The sequence below is a fragment of the Chelonia mydas genome, chromosome 6 (assembly GCF_015237465.2).
Source record: "Chelonia mydas isolate rCheMyd1 chromosome 6, rCheMyd1.pri.v2, whole genome shotgun sequence".
Lineage (NCBI taxonomy): Eukaryota > Metazoa > Chordata > Testudines > Cheloniidae > Chelonia > Chelonia mydas.
Genome location: NC_051246.2, coordinates 21,474,310 through 21,496,515, shown reverse-complemented (window position 1 = coordinate 21,496,515; position 22,206 = coordinate 21,474,310). Strand labels below are relative to the sequence as shown.

Sequence of the window (22,206 nt, the reverse complement as noted above, 5' to 3'; positions counted from 1 at the left end):
TAACTTTTTGTTCAAGAAAAACTGAAATTTAATACTGCGTATGTAAAATGGTCTGTACGGACACCTGTTATCTACCACACGTAGCCTACAAGAGGGGATATGTTTAACACTCAAGGTAAACAGTGGAAAACAAAAGCATGTGCTCAGAGCTGAAGGCTTCTTTGCCCCAAAACACTGATCCACTTCTACGGTACTTGCACCAAGAAGCAGCAGCAAGGCTAAAAAGAAAGCAATTGAAGCTTGACAGTGCACGAAAAAAAAAGGACTGTCTTACGGGTCATCCATGAAGTCGTAGATCTCCCTCATGCCCACACCTCCAACATTGACAAAGAAGACAAGTCGTAACAGGACCAAGCAGTGTTCGGGTGGCATCCACAGGACAAACTTCAAGTAAAATGTGTTCAGCTCTGCCAATAAAAACTGAGAAAAAAAAAGGACATTTTAATAATTTAATTTAAAAAGCCTGGACCACCCCCACCCCCACATTTATTCCTAAAATAGAGAATTGTACTCAGACTTGTACAGAGAGGGCCCCACAAGGAGCAACTAGAAAACATGCCTATCTGCTTGGCATTATGCAGAGCTACCTTCCAGTCACATCTTGAAGTACTGTTGAAAATGCCAGGCAATGACAGTTATACTTAATATCCAGATTAGGGGTGAAATCCGTGCTCCACTATGGAGGACTATGGCAAAACTCCCATTGACTTCAACAGGACCAGGACATCGCTCTAGAATTTGGGAGCCTATTAAAGCTAATGGGGGTTGTAGGCCCAGATGACCACCCCAAGATTAATATCAAGAAGGGTCTGAGGGAGCAGGGGAACAAGCCTCCTCTTCCTGGGAGTTCTTACATATGGCTCATGCGGGGGATGGGGTGGAGGTTCTGCCAGAAGCAGAGGGACCAAGGAGATGTTCAAGAAGCACTAGCACTTCCTGCCCTCTTCACTCAGCTAACTTCCTGCAGTTCATCATAATCACGCATAGCGCTTCCTTTACCACCTTTTCCTGCGCGCGCTCGCTCTCTCTCTCTCACACACACGCGCACGCGCCCCTGAGGTAATGCCCCACCTGGACCCTTCCGATCTCAGCAGCACTGACTCAGTCAGCAGATCTTTATAGTCTCAGTCCCCATGCCTTCTCTAAAGGGGAGTAAAGGAGTCCAAAGGAAAGCTGGGATACAGGATTCCTCGGCTTCCTTTGCTCTCCCAGTCCATGGACAAGACTTGGTTAAAGCTTGAGCTAACGTTATTGCCACTGGTTCCACAACATCCTACTCCTTGCCAGCGCTCATGCTATGCCCTCCATCAAGATATGAGGATCTGTCACGTGCCATAAGAACATTAAAGGGTTCTGTGGGGGCTGCATGGAAACGATTAGAGTATTTTTAAAAAACGAATGTTCTTGTACAGCACATGGTGAGGCACCAGTGAAGTGTGGCAGTAACTGTAACTCTATTTTTAACCAAGTTTATCTGGTGATTTATATAGTTTTAGAACTATCACTAATGAATCCTAAAAGCATAAATGCTGTTCTTCCAATGGCCACTGAAGAAGCTGATTATAGATGCACATAAAATACCAGGAAACAAAAGCAACAGATCCCGTTTTAGGCACTAATTACACAAGTGTCACTGACAAGGTCTCACTGAGCAGCAGCAGTTAAATATTTACTTAGAGTTTGTAGATGAACTGAAGTTTAAAGTGACAGAAAGAACCCCTACAGGGGGATCCACTTCAGTTATGGTTATTATGGTAGACTGAGTTGAAGGATGTTTCTTGCTTCAAAGATTATATATAATGAAAAATATTAGCAAGTAATGATTAAATCTGAGGTATATCTGCTAGATGAAGCATCACAAATCAGATGCAAACCGTTTGTGTCAACAGAATCACTATGACTTGAGTTTGCCCCAGGCTAACATGAACTCGACAGCTTCTTCAGGTTTAGCAATAGGCACGGCCAACTAATGGTTGGCTCTTTTTATTGTGCATGAAAGTTACTTTCATATTGGGTGCCAGACCTCTTTATAGCTATACAGAATGTTTTATTAATAGTGGCATTTACTTCAACTCCCATAAAAAATTGTATCAATCTGAGCAAATCCATTGTGGCAAATGAATCTAACATACAAAACGAATTTTATATAACAGAAAGTTTGGTGGTCTGAATTTTTATTCAAATTGACTATCATCTATGTGTTTGCAAAGTGCCTAACGTATGTTGTAGGTGCTCCCACAAATTGTTAATTACAGGTAATACATTACTTGCTCCAAAAGGACAGTTTCACAAACCTGCCATTTGTCTTCTCCAATAAAAAAGTGAATTTAGAATACATAAAAATCTCAGATGCCCCACAAAGCAAATTGGATTAGAAAAATTTGCTAGGAAACCCTTAAAATAAAAATGCCATCAGATTTTCACAGCAATCATTCATCCTCTGCTAATTTACAAAGTGATTACGCAGCTGTTAGAACAATCTGCTTATCAAATGTACAGATTATATATATAGTATCATGTAAATAATACAGTCCAATATCTAGAGAAAGCATCAAAAGCATTTCAGTCTGCTACGTTTTTGCATTTCTCCACTTACTCTGGATATGTGACTATTCTGGGATAGCTATATAAATACATTTAAGTCACGCTGGAGAACAGAGCCAGACAAAACAGAGTCCAGTATGAACATCAAATTGTTTAGTTACCTTATCTTTTCTTTGATATTTTAGTCAGATAGGCCTGAGCCAAAACACTGTGCTCTAGATCCATAGTGCCCAGAGCCTGAAGTGCTGAGCTCTAAGGTTCTGGTTTGAAGCTATCTCCAGTTTTAATTTGATAATACTCCCCTGGAAGTGGGGAACAAAAGGGATATTTTCATATGAAGTCTGCATTTTGGGCAGCACACTTTATTAATTTAATTATGCTTAGCATGCATGTTAAACTACTTAGAATTGAAGTATATCACTCAGTAATCAAGATTAAAAATATTTTTGAAAATCAATTTACAGACAGGAATATAGACAGTCCCAATTCCAGGGTGTCACACACAGTATGGCTAGGATTGGCAGAAATAAAAAACAAAATTACCATTAACATATTTATGAGTGCTGCAAACAAGTCATTTTATCAGTTAAGTTTAAAAAGAAGTTTCCTTACTACAAAGATGATGCCACAAACTGCTAGCCATCTGCGCAGGCTGGATGCTGGCTTCCACTCAAATTTGACCCAGCTATAGGGTGTGAACTGGAAAGCAATTCTCTTTATTTTACCTCTGAAAAAAAGTCACCACACATCACTCTTACACCAGTTTTAAGGAACAGAAAATATCCAATCTTTACAAACACATTTTAAAAATTTTTAGATCAGGCATCAGTTCAAGCCACCAAACTTTTCTGCACTGAGCTAGGGGCCCTCTATTTCCCCTGTATTAAACCTACCTTTATATGAAAGCTGCAGTGAGTCAACGTACTCTAATTTAAAAACCTGTTAAACAGCATATCAATTAAATTTTTACAAAACTAACTTTACAGAGACATTGCACTAAGTAGATAGGTCCTATCCTAGGTGTCATCTAGTAAGAGCAGTCTCCACAAACCTAATTCAGAACTAGCAGCACATGGCATTAGAGCATAACTATTATCAAAGGACATTTTTAAAACTTAGGAGTTGAAGAAATAATGGTATAACTCTACTGAAGCTTTGAATGTTCTTGACCTGATCACTCATAAGTAGGTTAGAGTATACCCTTGCTCACAAAATATTTTCTATACAGAGCAGAGGCATTCTACAGTTCCTGTCTGTGTTTATTTTAGATTAATCTATAAACGTGTCTGGTTTCCACACAACTCTGCCATTTCTAGATTTCACAGTCATTGTGGAAGACACCATTACAGGAGGATGTATTTTCAGAAATGCAATCGCTACATGAAACAAAGTTCACATTAATATTTAACTCAGCATCAGTGGTCAGAAAATAACCCACTAGTTATTGCATAGGCTTCAATCTTCACCGAATACGCTTTTCGGTTACAGAACCACAATGTCCTTTAACTGCCCAAATTTCGCAATCATATGTGCACAGATTTTAATGAAATACGAGTCTCAGAACAAGCAGCACGATCTTCCACCACCATTTCAATTCTGGAACTCTTGGTATTACAGGCACTTAAACTTGCTTCTACAGCAGATGGTTATATAGCCAAAAAGGCCAGTTTTACTACCAAACTCTGATCACTGATGAGAAAATGGCACCCTCACACGCGGTCAGAAAAACTGGAAACAAAAAAGATGCTAATATAGTGTCCATTATTTTGTTGCATTTAATAAGTCAGAATTCCTAAATTATCTAGTCCCCACCTCGTGTCTTTTCCATACCCCATACCTGAAACTACAGCTCTCTCCAGCTGTTCATTTACAGATATGATAATCAGAATAATTTCACTTAAGACACCAGGGACATGATGAAAACTCTCCTTTCTCTGTTAACATAGGCTGAAGCTCTGAGACTCACATCTGTGGGGGTGCGATTCAACTTGTCCCCAACGCTGCTTAAAGAGTTCTAAATGCCAGCCTAACTCAAGCAACTGCAAACAAGAAGGTAAGCACAGAGCAGCACCCACCAGTAAGTTTCAAGAATGCTGGCATCAGAGCTCAAGTTACAAGACATCCCTTTTAGAGGCTGAAGATATGCTAAGTTGCCATATAGCTTTTATTGTTGTCTCGAGATAAAGCTGGTTCTTAATAGGAGCCGGAGTCTGATAGTATTTTAACCTGCTGCCTACTCAGGAAAAATCAGATTAAGCAACTGCTGCTCCATTACAAAACCCAAAAGAACAAGTTGGCTCCTTCATGACATAAGTCTGTTTCATCACACAGGCCCTCACATATTTCCAACGTAAGCCTCAATAATGCTAATAAGGCAAATAGAGCAAAAGCTGCCCCTCACACAGAAGTGGACATCTTAAGGAAACCTGCTCCTTTAAAACCCAGAGTGTGTTAGCTTGACAAAGGCATACAAAATTCCCAATATCAGGTTTATTTACAAAATTAAATTACAGATTCTTGTTTTGAGCATACAAATTAAAGCCTTGAATCAAATAAAGCTTCACTTATGATTCAGTATTTTAGTATATTTGAAGTAAAATCCCCAAACTCATTTGAGTTCTGCTACTTTTGGTTACGGAAAATTTTTCTAAAGTGGCATACTTGTACGTAGGAATGTTCCAAAGTCCTTGCCATTTATACGTTTTCAAAGAAAGCCATCCCAAAGTCTTCATTCCACAATAAATCCCAAATCCATTGCATAGGATTACATCCATTATCCACTGAAAAGGAAAAAAAAGGTATTTAAGCAGCAGAACTACAAAACTGAAGCTTAATGGTCTAGTGAAGGCTAGAAAATGGAAATACTATATATTTTTATGTGCAGGTGCATGTTTTCATGCAAAAGGAACTACAGCTAGTTCATCCTATATTAAGATTCTCTGGACACCTGCCTCATACTTCCTGAAAGTCTAGCTGCCCCAATATGCATTTGATGGACACCAGATTTTTAAACAGAGGGACGAGTTTCTTCTTGATATATCAATCCTATTACAGTAAACTGATCTCCCACTGCTCATTATGGTTGTGGCTCCACACACCCCCTGTCTCTGGTGGGAACGTCTTAAAGCACACCAAATAAAGAGTATTACCAGGTTGTGTTGCACTGGGATTTTGCTGTGCCTGGTATTTAAGGTGTTTCTTGATCTTGAGCTTGTCATTCCCTACATATCCAGCTGGATAATTTGTCTCCAGGTTCAGGATGTAAAGTTCATGGGAGACCTGAATTTCTCCCATGCCCTCTATTTACTGTTCAGCATTAATTCCTGAAAAGGGTCTCAGAGCTGGGAATATTGGCTGCTTTTTTAATTCAAAACTTGATAGCATCTCTCAAAGTTGCTCACTTCGTTAGTTCTACTATGACAGCTTCCAATACTGCTATCTATTGATCAAACAGATGTTTTCTTTGCTTTCTTTAGGAATGTGTTTAAAAAGATAAAGCGAACATTAAAAAATGTTACAGCTTTAACAATAAGAAAGTACTTTTTCCTAGAGTTGACATTAAATTTTTTTTGCATAAATTAATTTTTTATGTATAGATAAATAGCATCACGTCTAGGGAAGCTTGTTGCAAACTTTGAACACTTGCGTCTGATGGCATCGTGCAGAAGATGAAGTCACACTTCAAACTGTATGGCCCATGTTGTGAAGGTAGCCAGACTAGATTATAGTAGTGCCGTCTGGCCTTAAAAATCTAAGTGTTAAGTATCCTAAGACATCTAAGGCTACCATAGATACACTAAACTCCAAGATTTTGGTTTTGTCTAACTTGAGACATTGCATGCTCCCATCTGCACGACAAGACCGAACTATTTAAGTGGCATTGTGGATGACTTTCTAAGTTGAACTCCCAACGCAACAGAAGGGACCTAGTTAAGATAGATTTAATTTACTGTACAGTAGCAATGTCTTTAAAAAAGCACCTATGTTTGTTGTCAGATGAACAGAGAAAAATGGGTTTTCATAAAAGATTCAAAATACACCCCCTCCCCAAAAAAAGACGACAGATTGAACACAAGTTGCACATTTGAAACTGATAAAAAACCACACACTACATACAAGGCTGTAATTTTCTCTGTGTTCCTCAATCTTCAAATATTGTGATTTATACTGTCTTCAAAAAGACATATCCAAACATCTGTACACTGAGTATAGATTAGTGTGGAAGGTACAACATATGCAGGAACAGAGAGAAATATGGACGGACATCTAATTGTGTACTATAGGGCTACCATTCCACAGAACAGATGTATGTCAGTAAAGGTATTTATACATCCACTGATAGTTGGGCAATCATAAAACAAGGGAAGGGTTTTGTACTAAGCAACAAATACACATTTTTAATCTGTTAAAAAAAGGGGGAAGTAGGCACTGAGCTAAAACTCAATCACCTCCACGTGCATATACAACTGAACAGATTTACATCTGATAGATAGCACATGAATGCTCATCAGCTACATCAATCCTGTACCATAGCACAGTATCACTACAGTTAGATGTCTATTTGGGCCATAGATAGATCAGATAATCAAGTTGATTTCAGCATTTAAGATATACAGAATGCAGTACATACATGATCCCACCAACATTCACTGAAGTTTGGAAGCTGATGTTCCAGACTATACTCCAGAAATTCAAACATTACACTGATGATCATACACATCCACCAGTCCCGAATCATTAGCGTCTGAAGAAAGAAAGGGAGGGAAATTTATCTTGGAGAATACCTTGCAAAGAATAAAAGCAAACAAGCAGGATACAGTAACAGAAGGAAATACAAGTCAAATGCAGGAGTCTATTACTATGTGCCTCTGCTACCAGGTGAAGGTGGCAGCAGCCAGCAGTGTTTTGGGGCTGCTCAGGAAAGGCTCTTCCAGCTTGCTTAATGCAATTCTCAAAGCAGCCAACTGCCCTCAAATCAGCAATAGAGCTGTGTTCACCCAAACTCACATCACATCTCCAAGTAAGCCTACATAGGAAGCATTAAGTGGAAATTTCCTATAAGATCCAGGTACATATTTTAGGCTAAGCCTCTCAGTGACACTTAACTCTGTGGGTGCTGTTCTGATCCTGCTTCAAACATCTGAACAGCACTCCCACTCCTCACCTATCAGGAGGGGCTGGAAAAGGAAACTGCAGGTATAGATTTTTCATGTGTAAAAAAACCAGCCATCCCAATCAGTGATTTACTCAAAAGGAGCCAACAATACAGAGTGTAGTTGGGATTGGGCAGACACTTGAGTGATCTCTTCCCAAACAGTTCCTTTTAGGATTGAAGATGACTGGCACTGTCTTGCAAGGTGTAGCGGTAAAAATGCAGCAGGTTTGTAAGCAGCATTCTTACAGCATTAGAAATAGCAAGATCAGGAGCATGAGCATGGACAGACGGACTGTACTGCTGTAGCTCCTGGAGAGGAATATTCATACGGATGGGCGGTTGTAAACGTATCATTATTTGGATACCAGGAGGAGTGTAGCATAGGGCTCACCCTCCCAGCAGTCAGAAGGTGAGGATATAAATCTGTCCCCCCCTCCAGCCAAAAGGGGGGAAAGCTGCCTACGTGCAGCAGCGAGGAAAGGAGAAAGAAGTGCCCCTCCTTTACTGCCAGCAGCTAAAGACTGAACTTCTCACATGGCTGGGGTTCCCACAGCTTTCTTTCTACTAGTACAGCACCTCCCCAGCAATAGATTAGAGTTAGACCTGGGACACAGTTTTACTACAGAGAAAAAGGCACAGTCCTGAGGTGGAAGAGTAAGGGCAATCATAGCCAGTCACATTTCTGCTCCCCCCTATTTAAAATATGCTTTCCCCAAACCTGCTACATATGGAAGACTATGAACTATATCCCCTAAATATACACATACCTTTTGTTAGATAACAGCATTTAGAGCTATATTAACATTTAATCTCAGGCAGTTAAGTTGTGCTTTAATTCTATATTTAATGTGATCAGCTACACTGACTGAAATCTGGCAAAGCCAATAAGAAGCAGACATCTTTTAAAGATGTTTATGCTGATAATGTGCAACCAACATCTGTCCTGGGATCACACTGATGATGAAATAAAAGATCCACATAAGTAAAGTACTGACAAGTAAAACCCTTAATTTTTCCGTGTTTTTCATGGGGAGTCAGGGTGCAGAACAGGTCAGAGTTTGTTTTAATTATTCAAGTCACAAGCAAAACTGAAAACAGAATGTGCTCACTTTTGCATTCAAGTAGTATGAAAGATAAAAAGTTAACAAAGTGGCGTAGGAAATGTTTTAATGACTACAGAGGAATACATGAGGGATATTTATTTTGCTATACAGTACACAAATCTCTGCTTTGTTGCACACATAGGTGATCGAATCTGGCTCATCTGTTTTAAGAGACGGGACAAAAACAGTTGGACAGGAAGCACATCATCAAATAAACCTCTCTGTAGAGGACATTCTCCCACATGACCCTGATACAGGCTATACTCTTCTTCGCCTGGAGCAAATCTAATAGCTTGATTTAAGAGAGATCCAAGTCCTGTATCCTACCCCAACTTCCTTTAGTTCCTACAAAAACCTTGTTTTACTATTTGTGCTATGTCTTTTCACCCAGTCCCTCACTCTTCTAGGAAATCATACTCCGCCTAAGTTTTGGTCAAATTTGTTTTTATAGAGAAAATATTACATGAATGCAACAGAATTCTCATTCTGAGAATTGTCTCTCTATATCCAGGAGTATCAGACTAACGGAAGTATTCCTCTGATATCCCACATATGCTTCAGAACAAAGCCTTATATAGGTTAGCAAGCTCTTTTCTATTCAACGTCAAGCCTTGCATTTTTGAATTGGGGAGTGCAAGTAAAATGAAAACAGTGATTTATCTTACAATTCAAGTTTAACGTTCCCTGAATTACGTTGTTCAAGAGAGGACATAGAATAAGAGATCAACAAGGGATGCAAGGTAAAGTAAAACTTGTTAGTAAATTCACTTGAACAGAGGATAGTCACATTTAGACCTAAATGTTCAGTAACTGACATACAGCCCATGTTCTGCTATAGACAAATTCAGCTGGCATTTCTTCCATGATTGGTACATGCATGCTGACAGTTGCAATGACTAAGACATTGCCCCTTTATAGTATTTTTAAGTTAAGTTATGAACTAGAAGCTATCTGGAAAGTGTGAAGTGCTTAGCTTGTAACTTCACCACAGCCTGTACTGCACATTATCTTTTCCACAGTCTATGTTAAGATCACTCAAGCATTTAGGATGCTTGGAAAACAAAGGACTTTGCTTTTGCATATTCTTTGTTTTATCCATCTGACCTTAATATGAATCATCTCTGTGGAAGCAGAAGCTTGTTAGTGGAATGTTATTTAGAAAAGAAATTAAACAACCTACTACGGTCAGAAAAAAAGTTATTATTATGCAAACACTTATTTAAACTAGTTCATGGATGACTGCCTAATATAATTGATTCTGAACACTGGTAACATTGAAACAGAAGCAGTCAAGCTTTGAAAGCAGAAAGGCACTAATGAAAATATCTGAACATAGAGGGGACTGATTCTTACTTTTAGGTACCAGCCAAGGAAGTGAGCAGGAACAAATCCATCCAGTTTGTCCTATAAACCAAGCAGAGATGTTAGGTTATTTGTTATACAGAAGATCAATATTTAATTTTCAAGGCCTGCATTTCTATTTAGGTAATATAGAAGTGGAACTTAATCTTTTCAACTGCCTTAGCTGCTATTTGAAATATATGCAAATTCCATATGCCTCTCTGTACCCATGAAGTATTGCAAACACGCAGGTAATGTGATCTAAAGCAAAATTAGAAACTTCAAGCAGGGACAGGAGGGGGAAAACTGGGACTAAGACAGCTTGTAGAGGTACAGGCAAAAGCCAGGGGTCAGTATGCGGGGAAACCAGCAGAAGAGTCTGTGCTCATCAGAGCATGCTCCCCTCAGGAGCCTGGAACAAAACCCACGTTTCCCAAGCTCACCATTTCTCTGCTGTCAGCAAACAGATATAAAATCCATGGGTAAAAGGGGTCTCTCATCCCCTTCTAGTGTTCGTGCACCTACAGTATAACTTGCTATTGCTATCAGTACTCCATTAGCTCAAGTGGCAGAGGAGCTCAAGCGGATCTAAAGGTTCCAACCTTTTGTCCACTGCACAGCCACCAAAACAGCTTGGAGATCAGTGTACATAACTAACACCAATTCCTATGTTTCAGATTTTATGCCTCAGGCTTGCGGACCTGGGAACAAAATTCATATGGCTTCTTGAATCTCAGGTGAAGATACAAAAGCGTGCAATTTATGGATCACTCAGTAGCATGTAAACAGCATTTAAACTTTTAGCCTTCTGTAAAAAGGAGCTAAATATGCTACTGTTAAGTGTAAACAGAAGCTAACTCTAGTAGGACCAGAGGACTGGGTATGGATTTACATCAATACTTTGAACAAGCAGCTAAATAATTTACCTCTGCTCCAAAAGTAGTTAATTTGGTGACAAAGAGATGCATATCTTGACCTGATTAATACTAAACATCAAGAGAGAAAAGGAAAAAGGAAAACGGTGGGTAAGAGTCTAAAACTAAAGAAAAGGCATAAATGGATTACGGATTCAGCAATGAAACATATATGGAAGACAGCACATTAGAGTGATCAAATAGGCAACATTTCACACAAACATTAAGGCTCACTGGCCAAGAGCTTTTTCATTTCAATTTCTTACCCAGACGTTGTGAAATGGATCCGTCTTATTGCCTGGATCGTAAATAAGGCAGTTCCCACCATAGTCTCTTTCTGGCAAGGCAACTCCTAAATTTGGATCAATGTATTTCATGAACTGTCTGCCATCGTGTACAGTCTGCAGAATTAACACATCCGTCTGTTAGCAGTGGATAGTTAACAGGCAGGAAAATCTGAAGCGTTGCTAACTAGTGATTCCCTATCTTCCATGATTTTTACATTTATGTTGCAGAATACCTCAAACATGTAGTCAAACCTCCTTAAATGAAGGTTGAACGGTTATTAATTTATATTCCTGACTCTCATGACCTCCAGTACTAGGTGCTGAAGCTGATTCAAATGACTAGTCAAGACTGTATTAAGGTACAATCCTACAGTCTAGGCTAGGAAAACTAGAGATAGATTTGACTGAATTTACCAAAGAGCTTCTATGCAGCAATTTAAAAAAAAACAAAACCAAAGCCTATAAGGCTCATAATTGAAGAGTTGAGGCATAACCCGCCCTCTTTCCTTTTCCAATCACCTCAGTGGGGCAATCAACAACCACCAAACCATACCAGTTCATTCTTCAGGGGCTACAATGTCTATTGTCCTCATATCAACTGTTCATTTTGGTTTTGTTTTCCTAGGACAGGAGACATCCAGCAGCATTTCAACCTAGCTACAGCCCATTCATCTGCCAACTAAATGCATGCTAAAAATCAGCAGATTTAAAACACAGCTTAAACAACATACAAAGAGGAGTGGTCATGCATGAATGTTTACTTCAGTTACAGAAAGAGCAGGATCAAACTAAATTCTGTGGTTAGAGTTTACTAAAAGTCCTCATCAAATAAATACAATTTTGTTTTCAAATTAAGATCAGACTAGTATCATGAACAAAAGGAAAGTCTTCAGCAGAAAGATTAATTCATGTATCAAACAACCCCCATCACATGTAACTAATTTGCTGAAGAACAAATATTTCCTAATGGAATCACAAACATTGTCACAGCCAATGCTTTACACTAGCAGCAATATGATAAATGGAGTAGTGTTTGTTATGACAGGCTAATGATCAGACAAGTAGGAATCAAACCAGCAAAGTGTAACAGGGGGGAAAGAAAATCAACTCTGTGTAACCAAAGTCAGTAACGTGTCAAAACAAAGTAGTCAGCTTGCACTAATTTCACATTAACCACAAAGATGTGTTACACAAACGAGTTTGTATCGGCTTTTAGGAGAGTTGGTAATATTGATCTATAGAGAACAGACTAAGTCCAAGAAAAATGTATGTTCAAATATTTACAAGATAAATATTTGGTTTATAATTGAAGGTTTGGTCAATAGCTGGTAAACATGTCTTTTGCCATTAGTGGCTGAGCAGACCTGGAAGATGGCAGGACACAACCAGAGGAAGGAAAAGCAATTATAAACAAACTGCTATCCAAAACAGAAAAACTACAGCAGTATAGCTCAGCATATGAAATCAAACTGAAGCAATCAAATATTGACAGCACGTTGCAACAATGCTGTCTGGAAAATGTAAGATAACCAGCATGGGGACTGACCACTCAGGGATACAAACTACTTAAAAAGGAACAAAAGAAGAAAGGTAAATTTGTCCATCATGTAAAAGGCTCAAGACCCCAACACAAGGGGGCAGACACCTTGTAAGAGAAACGAAAGAATGAATTTAGTTAAGATCTACTAATCAAGTGTCATGTAAACAGGCAGAAACATTAAGCGTGAAACAGTGGACTGGTTCAGTGGGTACTAGTACAAATCTGTTCGGACAAGCCAGTAGAGGTAAGAATTACTGACTGCTCTCTTGCTCCTAAGGCTTCTGCCACTGACTTTTGGGGAGGTAATCAGGCTGAATGAGAGGGAGTGCTATTTGAAGCAGTATGGACCCAGAGGAAACTTCAAATGAACTTCAAAAGTTTCACTAAACATTTAGATCTTGTTTGCAAAGCAGGCATCATGGTCTAATGGAAAGAGAAGATGGGAGCCAAAAACTCCTGAATTCTATGCCCAGTTTTGCCAGTAATTCATTTTGTCACCATGATCAAATCCTTTAACTTTGCCTGATTTTCCCCTCCACTGTGGAAGCCTGTGAAATAGAGCTGTTTATCTACATCATAGAGGTGTTGATAATTAATGTTTTTATATTTTCAAAAGAGTTGTACTTGAGATAAATATTACTAAGATTTCAAGATGACAAAAAGTCTCTAGTTGTGAAGTGCAATTAATTCAGCATTTAATACCCTAATAGCCTGCAAAATAAGAACTGTAGACTAACAGAGTAAGATCGCAAGTAACAGAAAGTGATCAGAATAGAATGGCTTGTCAATCTAACATTCCCCTCTGGGCTGAACTATCATCACGTGCATTTCCAGGGGGGTGGGGTCGGGGGGTGTTCAGTTTTTGGGGGTGGGAGGTGTGACACCACACCCCATATTCATCATAGTGGTATGGTTATAATAGGATTATGACATAATTATCATGCATTTTGCACAAGATATGTCTGGTCAGGTGTCTATGGAAAAGTTATGATTTGCTGAATATGATTACCCTATTCATATGCATGTATCGTTTTTGTACCTGAAGTTATGAATATAGACTACGTATCTGTATTTCAAATCTGCTTACTCTGGAAAACACCCACAGCTAGCCTTTCAGGTACAACAGTGGTGAAGCTAGACAGTGCTAATGGCCCACCAACAAAGACAATGGACCATGGAAGAGCTCAGCCTTCCTGTAAACCTTTCAGCCAGCCCGTAAGTAATGGCTGAACCTTTCAGCCAGCCCGTAAGTAATGACTCAGCAGGATATTCAAGGGCATGTGACCAGACCACATGACACTGAACTCCATTTTGGTAACTGTATTTTTCCACAAACTGGACAGGGAACCGAGTTTGGAACAAAGGGTTCCTGCCATATGGAAAAACTATATAAGGCAGTGAGTGGCATCATCTCATGGCCTCCCTACCCACACAAGAGAACTCCTGGAAACACCTGAGGAACAAAGACTGAACTGGGGGAAGTGCTGGTCCCAGGCTAAAGGAATTTCTAGCCTGTGTATGGAAACTTGACTGCCTGTATCAACAGTCAGGGCGAGACATTACTGATTCAAAGCCTAGTATTTTAGGTTTAGTTTGCGTTTTTTTGTTTAAATTTCCTACGTAACCTGCTTTGATCTGTTTGCTATCACTTATAATTAGTGCAGCGGGGCACAGCGGTTCCCACGACTCCCAGACTGCATCCTAGGGGCAACAACCTATCATGGGGTGGGGGGATGCAAATTGAATAAGACTGAAAAAATAGATATTCATGATATCAAGCTGGGAGGGGTTGCAAGTATTTTGGAGGATAAGATTAAAATTCAAAATGATCTGAACAAACTGGAGAAATGGTCTGAAGTAAACAGGATGAAATTCAACAAGGACAAATGCAAAGTACTCCACTTAGGAAGAAACAATCAGTTGCACACATACAAAATGGGAAATGACTGCCTAGGAAGCAGTATTGCTAAAAACGATCTGGGGGTCATAGTAGATCACAAGTTAAATATGAATCAACAGTGTAATGCTGTTGCAAAAAAAAGCAAACATAATTCTGGGATGTATTAGCAGGAGTGTTGTAAGCAAGACCCAAGAAGTAATTCTGCTCTACTCTGTATTGATTAGGCTCAAATGGAGTATTGCGTCCAGTTCCGGGTGCCACATTTCAGGGAAGATGTGGACAAATTGGAGAAAGTACAGAAAAGAGCAACAAAAATTATTAAAGGTCTAGAAAATGTGACTTATGAGGGAAGACTGAAAAAACTGGGTGTGTTTAGTCTGGAGAAGAGAAAACAGAGGGGACATAACAGTTTTCAAGTACATAAAAGGCTGTTATAAGGAGGCAGGAGAAAAATTGTTCTCCTTATCCTCTGATAAGACAAGAAGCAATGGGCTTAAATTGCAGCAAGGGAAGTTTGGACATTAGGAAAAGTTTCCTAACCATCAGGGTGGTTAAGCACCAGAATAAATTGCCTAGGGAGGTTGTGGAATCTCCATCACTGGAGATTTTTAAGAGGTTAGACAAACACCTGTCAGGGATGGTCTAGATAATACTTAGTCCTGCCATGAGTGCTGGGGACAGGACTAGATGACCTCTCAAGGTCCCTTCCAGACCTATGATTCTATGAGTCATCAGCAAATTAATTACATGTGATGGGGATTGTCTGATGATACATGAATTCCTCTTTCTACTAATGACTTTCCTTTAGTCTCCTTAAGACTTAACCACTCACACCTAATTTGCAGTTGCTCCTTACAACAGTAGATGTACATATTAGGTATTTTTAATGGAAGAAATATTTCCTTAGCAACTTTCACCCAAGATACACAATGTGCTTCACAAATATTAAGCCTTGTGAGGCAGTTAATTTTCTTGTCAATTTTACAGAGGAGTAAACTGAGAACTAAACATGACTTAAGTCTGTGGTAGTGGAAAAAATAAAAGCACGGGTATGTCTACACTGAACACTAAGCCCAGGCTCCAGTTCAGACCTGCTAGAAGGTGGGGTCAGAGCCCAAGTCCAACTGGGAATCAGGTCTTGAGCTGTGCGAACGCAGCTGTGCGAGCTGCAGACCTGAGTTGGGACGTCTGTGCAGTGCAGAATGGCTGTGTTAGCACAGCTGAGAGACCTGGGTCCACAAATTGTAAACCTAGGTTTACAATGCAGCATGCTCAAGCAAGGGCTTGGAAACACTACGTCTGCCGGCCGAGGCCCCACAGACCTTGACTTAAAATGCAGTACAGACATACCCCAAGAGTACTGTCTCCCAGTCATCTGATGCAGCCACCAGAGAACAATGCCTCCCTCCCCACCATCTTTGGCTAAAGGAAGCAGCATCTTAATGAGGCTTTCAGCTAGCCCAGGGTTTGTACTACATGCTATGGAGAAATGGGAAAGGGGTATATTTAAAAATAGTTTTACCACCTTGCCTCCATACCAGCAAAGAACTTTCATATCCAGAGCAAGACCCCAGTTGTTATTAAGAGTCAATTCTTAAGTTCCTTACCTGGAAGAGTATAAAGATGAGGAAGAGCTCATACACAACGCTGACACAGAGCCAAAATCTCCAGTAAGCTACAGAAACAAAGAGGAGGTTAGCAAGGCTTCTGGCAAAATCTCAATTGGCAATTCGTTTATCAGTAGCATGATTAGAAAACACTTTCACACAGAGCACCTGTCATAAATATAAAGGGAAGGGTAACCACCTTTCTGTATACAGTGCTATAAAATCCTTCCTGGCCAGAGGCAAAACCCGTTCACCTGTAAAGGGTTAAGAAGCTAAGATAACATCGCTGGCACCTGACCCAAAATGACCAATGAGGGGACAAGATACTTTCAAATCTGGGAGGGGGGATGACAAAGCGTTGTCTGTCTGTGTGATGCTTTTGCCGGAAACAGATCAGGAATGCAGCCTTACAACTCCTGTTAAATTAGTAAGTAATCTAGCCAGAAATGCATTAGATTTCCTTTTGTTTAATGGCTGGTAAAATAAGCTGTGCTGGATGGAATGTATATTCCTGTTTTTGTGTCTTTTTGTAACTTAAGGTTTTGCCTAGAGGGATTCTCTATGTTTTGAATCTGATTACCCTGTAAGGTATTTACCATCCTGATTTTACAGAGGTGATTCTTTTACCTTTTCTTTAATTAAAATTCTTTTTTTAAGAACCTGATTGCTTTTTCATTGTTCTTAAGATCCAAGGGTTTGGGTCTGTGTTCACCTGTACCAACTGGTGAGGATTCTTATCAAGCCTTCCCCAGGAAAGGGGGTGTAGGGCTTGGGGGGATATTTTGGGGGAAGATGTGTCCAAGTGGGCTCTTTCCCTGTTCTTTGTTTAAAACACTTGGTGGTGGCAGCCTACGGTTCAAGGACAAGGCAAAGTTTGTTCCTTGTGGAAGTTTTTAACCTAAGCTGGTAAGAATAAGCTTAGGAGGTCTTTCACGCAGGTCCCCACATCTGTACCCTAGAGTTCAGAGTGGGGAAGGAACCTTGACAGCATCCCTTCTGCTCCCCCACTAAGAAATACTAATGCACAACAGTGAAGTAAGGAGCTCCACCAATAAGCTTCCCAAATGGTGCAAGTCTATTCAGGCAACATTCAAACAGCCCACTAAATCAATCCACTTGCAAAACTTGTGCGATTCCTATTCAGCTCCCAGAGCCATTGATATGCAAGATAATTCTCTTCTACATATTTTCATAGGGGTCCACAAGAATGCATCAGAATTCAGCAAGCTTTTAACACGCATGTTGAACAGATAAGGCAAAAAAAAAAAAAGCTGAATTACATATCTCTTGCATGACTTTCCCCATGAAAGATTTCTCAAGTTCCCCACTACACTTTATAATGACTCCTTAAAGCAAATCTGTTGCTTATTGAACTAATCCCATCTCCTCCCCCACTGCCTGATGTTACCCGACTCTTCAGCTTTACTTTTTACCCTATGCCTAGTTCAGCTTGGCAGACCTTTTTTTGGATACCAAAAATTGGCATCCCATTGCAGTCCCAATTCTTTAAAGTCACTAAGCAATACTGCTGTTTTCATTTTTAGAAGCCTATCTTCCTTTGTGTGGAATGCTGCGTTATCTTAAAGGTGAGCAGATGGCGTTTTTCAAAGTTTACTATTAAAATGGTATAACAAGGAGGTTAAGAAAAAGAAAAAAAAAGCAAAGGGTTTTACAGTAACTACATGACAAGATCTATAGAGACCACGCAAACTATTGAAAGTTAGCTAACCTGTTTGAGAATGAGGTCTTAACCTCAGACAACACGTTTTTATAAAATATTGTGATGCTGTATGATGGAAGATGTCCATTTGTATCATTGTTGCTACCACTGTTATACAAAGCATATCGTGTAAGGTGTCAATGGAAAGGTTACAATCTGTCAAGTATGATTATCCTTGTTAAATCCATGTATCACCACTCTATCTCAAGTTCTGAATATTGGCTATGTATTTGCATTTTAAATGGGTTCGTTCTTTAAGGTAGTTTACAACTACTCTTGCCAGCCCATTGTGAATGGACTATTCAAGCTTGATGGGCCATTAAGAATCAACTCTCCAGATAGCTCTTCCTGAGGATGCTTCAGACAACAAAGAGCCAATGGCCACCCCTGTGATTCAGCAAAACATGTAAGGGCATGTGATGTGGACATGTGAGCCCTGACTCCATCTTTGTCAGTAACTTTCCGTACACAAGGTCTATAGGCATTGTTTGGGACAGTAACTTTCCATGCACATGGCAGGGGATATAAAAGAAACTTGAGTTATCTCCGTTTTGCCTCATTTCTCCTCCAATTCTCTGGGCTGCCAACTAAAAGGAGTATTTTGAACAATGGGCTGAGGATCTTCCAATCTTTGGACATTACCAGAGACTTTTTACAAGCTAGCAGATTATTCCATCACTGCTACAAAGCTGATTTAAGGACTTTGCAATCATTTGTAAGTATATGATTTAGCTATTTATAGTCCATTCTTTTCTTAATAAATTCTTAGTTAGTTTACTATGGATTGGCTGACAGCATGATATTTGGGTAAGATCTGAAATATATACTGACCTAGGCGTAAGTGTCTGATCCTTGGGGATTGGTAAAACCTGACATATAGTGAATTGGGTTTTCAGTAACCTCTCACTACATTAGACCAGTTTGTCTGGAAGGCAACAAAGTACTGGAATGCCCAAAGGAGACTGCACTTGGCTCCTTGTTAACCGATGTGGTGTTACAGAAGCTCGTTACTAGTTTGATCAATCTAATTATAGAATAAACCACCAGGTTTTGGGATGTGCCTGCCCTGTTTCTTGAAGCCTGCCCTTAGGATGGAACTCTCAGTGTGGTCCATTCTAGGCACCTGGTCACAACTGTTCCTTTGTGTTCCACCCCCCTGGTGTCCCCTCCACCAACAGTCACCTTCCCACAACCAGTATGAGGTTGAGTCCTATCCAAGCAAAAAAGTACACAAATAAAAGACAGGTTTCAGAGTAGCAGCCATGTTAGTCTGTATTCGCAAAAAGAAAAGGAGTACTTGTGGCACCTTAGAGACTAACAAATTTATTTGAGCATAAGCTTTCGTGAGCTACAGCTCACTTCATTGGATGCATTCAGCGGAAAATACAGTGGGGAGATTTATATACATAGAGAACATGAAACAATGGGTGTTATCATACACACTGTAAGGAGAGTGAACACCCATTGTTTCATGTTCTCTATGTATATAAATCTCCCCACAGTATGTTCTGCTGAATGCATCCGATGAAGTGAGCTGCAGCTCACGAAAGCTTATGCTCAAATAAATTTGTTAGTCTCTAAGGTGCCACAAGTACTCCTTTTCTTTTTACAAATAAAAGAGTATCTTTAGCACTTCTGGCTCCCTGCTCTGCCAATCCCACCCCTGACTTCAAATCCTTAACACTCCAACAATAGGTCCTTCTGCCTCCGATGGATCCAACCTTTGTGGGTCTCTGGGCCACCTCTCAGGACTTGGATCCTATCCTAATTCACCCCTCTTTTATCAACATCGACACAAGTGAAATTTAGGAGACAGAAATGGGGCACAAAGAGATTGGGGCCCCAAACTGTTTTTATTACATGTTTGTATAGCACCTAGCACAATGGGATCCTGGTCCATGATTAGGGCTCCTAGGTGGCGTTGCAATACAAATAATAAAATCAAAACCCTGGATTGGAATGTCAACTCCCTCCAATGAGCAGAGCCAGACATCTTGAACCTAAACACTTGGGAGCTTGCAATCTGTATGTGAACTCTCCCATATGTCAAGAGTTTAGATTAGGAGCATTAGAAAGTTCCATGCTGTGAACTATGATCCAGAGTTTTGGCTCAGCCCACCTCTATGGTGAAGCATCCATTAGAGGAGATAAACACCTCAGGGTAAACTCCAAGTAGTATGTGACCAACTCATCTAACCGTGTCCACTGGTTTACATAATGGGGAGCAGTTTAAAGAACTTTTGATTTGGGATCGGATAAGACCCATGTCCTCCAATCAGTAATCATTCCTGGGAGATTTTCTTGATAGCTGTTTATGCAATGTGCCAGCTCTCTCAAGAAGCCTACCTTTCCAGGGCTACACCTGGATATTTGGCCTGACTGGTTCTGGGCAAACAGGACTCTCTACAAGAGAATCAGCATTCAAATGGTCAAGTGGAAAGAATTAGCTGTTGCGTGTCTGAGACATTTCCTCAACTTCCACTAGTTTTTTGCATGGTTAGTCCTTAGTTCTAGTGAAGACAGGTAAACAATATTACAAATCAGACATTAAAAACCCTATGTAAAAAGGAAACCAGGAGGAACTTTGACACACGTACACACATTTTGCATAAGAATTGCTCATCAGTGCTTCACTGGACAATGATTGGAATTTTAGAAGAACACACGCTATTATTTTAAACAGGATTACATATACTTTGCAAATCAATAAGGAAAAAATATCAAATATTAGTCCTGTTTTTTAAGACTGAATTGAGCAAAGAAAATCTATCACAGGGCTAAAAAAAGTCTCTTTTCTAACAGACTGCTCCTAACACCATCTTAAAAATAGCTTCAGATGTGGGAGGTTGTGATCATTTTCAGCAAAACTGCCAAATAAATCTTATCAGGATGGCCTACTTTGCACATTAGGGACAAACAGCAACTCTGATCTGGATAACGGAGTTCAGAGCTTCTACTTTGTAACTTCCAAACTCAGACTGAAGATTAACTTCGGTAGTTTTATTTGCAAGTTTATTAATTTAGAGAGAAAATATGTTCTTGGAATAACCACCTAAGAAAAAAGCACACCACAGAAGTAGTGCATACAGATTACCAAACTACCATTTTAATAACGATCACAGGATTTGTCCAAAATTATTCATGTTGCTCTTTTTCCTCAGTCACGCAACACTATGAGAACAACCTTATTAGAGCATCTTCCCTCAAGGAAAAACACTAACATGCAATGTAACCTGTGCAGTGCAAGTTACTTTGTTCTTGCTTACTATTGCTAGTTCTCCTTCAACAGCTGTCGGTGTCCCGTCACTAGTCTGACATTACCAAACTTGATAGCCCTTGGGAAAGGAATAGAGTACCAGAGGTCTATCAAACTTGTGTTTCTGTGCATTAGTAAGCGAGATCAATTCCAGGATAGTTTTTGTGAGGGCTACGTCAAGAGTTGGCTCCCTTCAATTAATGCCTTCAAATGCTTCCAAGTTAGAAGACTCTCAGATTGAAAGATACCAATTGCAAGTTTTATTCAAAGCACAAAAGCTTTTTGCCTCAAGCACCTAGACTATAAATACCACCCAACCCAATATGGAGTCAATGTTTTGTCAGAAGCTAGATTTGGATTTTGCTAAATGGGGAGTCTAGGGGAGGGAGATGCTAGTGGAACCAGTCAGGTTACTGTTTTTAAGCTATTTGACAGATTTGTGAAGTATTAAAGGAAGCCTCTTACCTCTTTTTTCCTTCAGTTAATATACATATCCTGTGAAGACCAGCATAAACCCCTCATGCCCAAGTCAGAAAGTGAGAAATGTCTGGACTGTGATTACTAAGTATGGTTTCCCTTATGGAGTGTCTGCTTCAAGTCCTCATCATGCCAATTACAGCTAGACAGCTCTTTGTAACATTGGTATACAACTAACTCAAAGCCCATACTCATTAGTTATCAAGTGAGATCCTGCAGGTGTCTGTCCTGGGTCCAGTACTATTCAATATTTTCATTAATGACTTGGATAAAGGAGGGGAGAGCATGCTTATAAAATTTATTGATGACACCGGGAGTGCTACCCACTTTGGAAGACAGGATTAGAATTAAAAATGACCTTG

General features: G+C 39.8%; 1 protein-coding gene across 5 annotated transcripts in view; it reads right to left on the bottom strand.

Annotated features, from left to right (window-relative positions):
• The window catches only part of PTDSS2 (phosphatidylserine synthase 2), a 67,979-nt gene that overhangs the window by 11,627 nt on the left and 34,146 nt on the right, over nucleotides 1-22,206 (bottom strand). For all 5 annotated transcript variants that reach the window (XR_005225410.2, XM_043548736.1, XM_037899507.2 and 2 more), the window contains exons 4-10: nucleotides 16,392-16,459; nucleotides 11,324-11,458; nucleotides 10,156-10,206; nucleotides 7,175-7,288; nucleotides 5,206-5,324; nucleotides 3,157-3,271; nucleotides 275-420 (exon numbers count right to left, since the gene is read on the bottom strand). Coding sequence is in view for 4 of the 5 variants with exons in the window: in XM_043548736.1 (XP_043404671.1) it covers nucleotides 275-420; nucleotides 3,157-3,271; nucleotides 5,206-5,324; nucleotides 7,175-7,288; nucleotides 10,156-10,206; nucleotides 11,324-11,458; nucleotides 16,392-16,459 (748 nt within the window). In the remaining variant the exon portion in view is untranslated. The remainder of the gene's footprint in view (nucleotides 1-274; nucleotides 421-3,156; nucleotides 3,272-5,205; nucleotides 5,325-7,174; nucleotides 7,289-10,155; nucleotides 10,207-11,323; nucleotides 11,459-16,391; nucleotides 16,460-22,206) is intronic.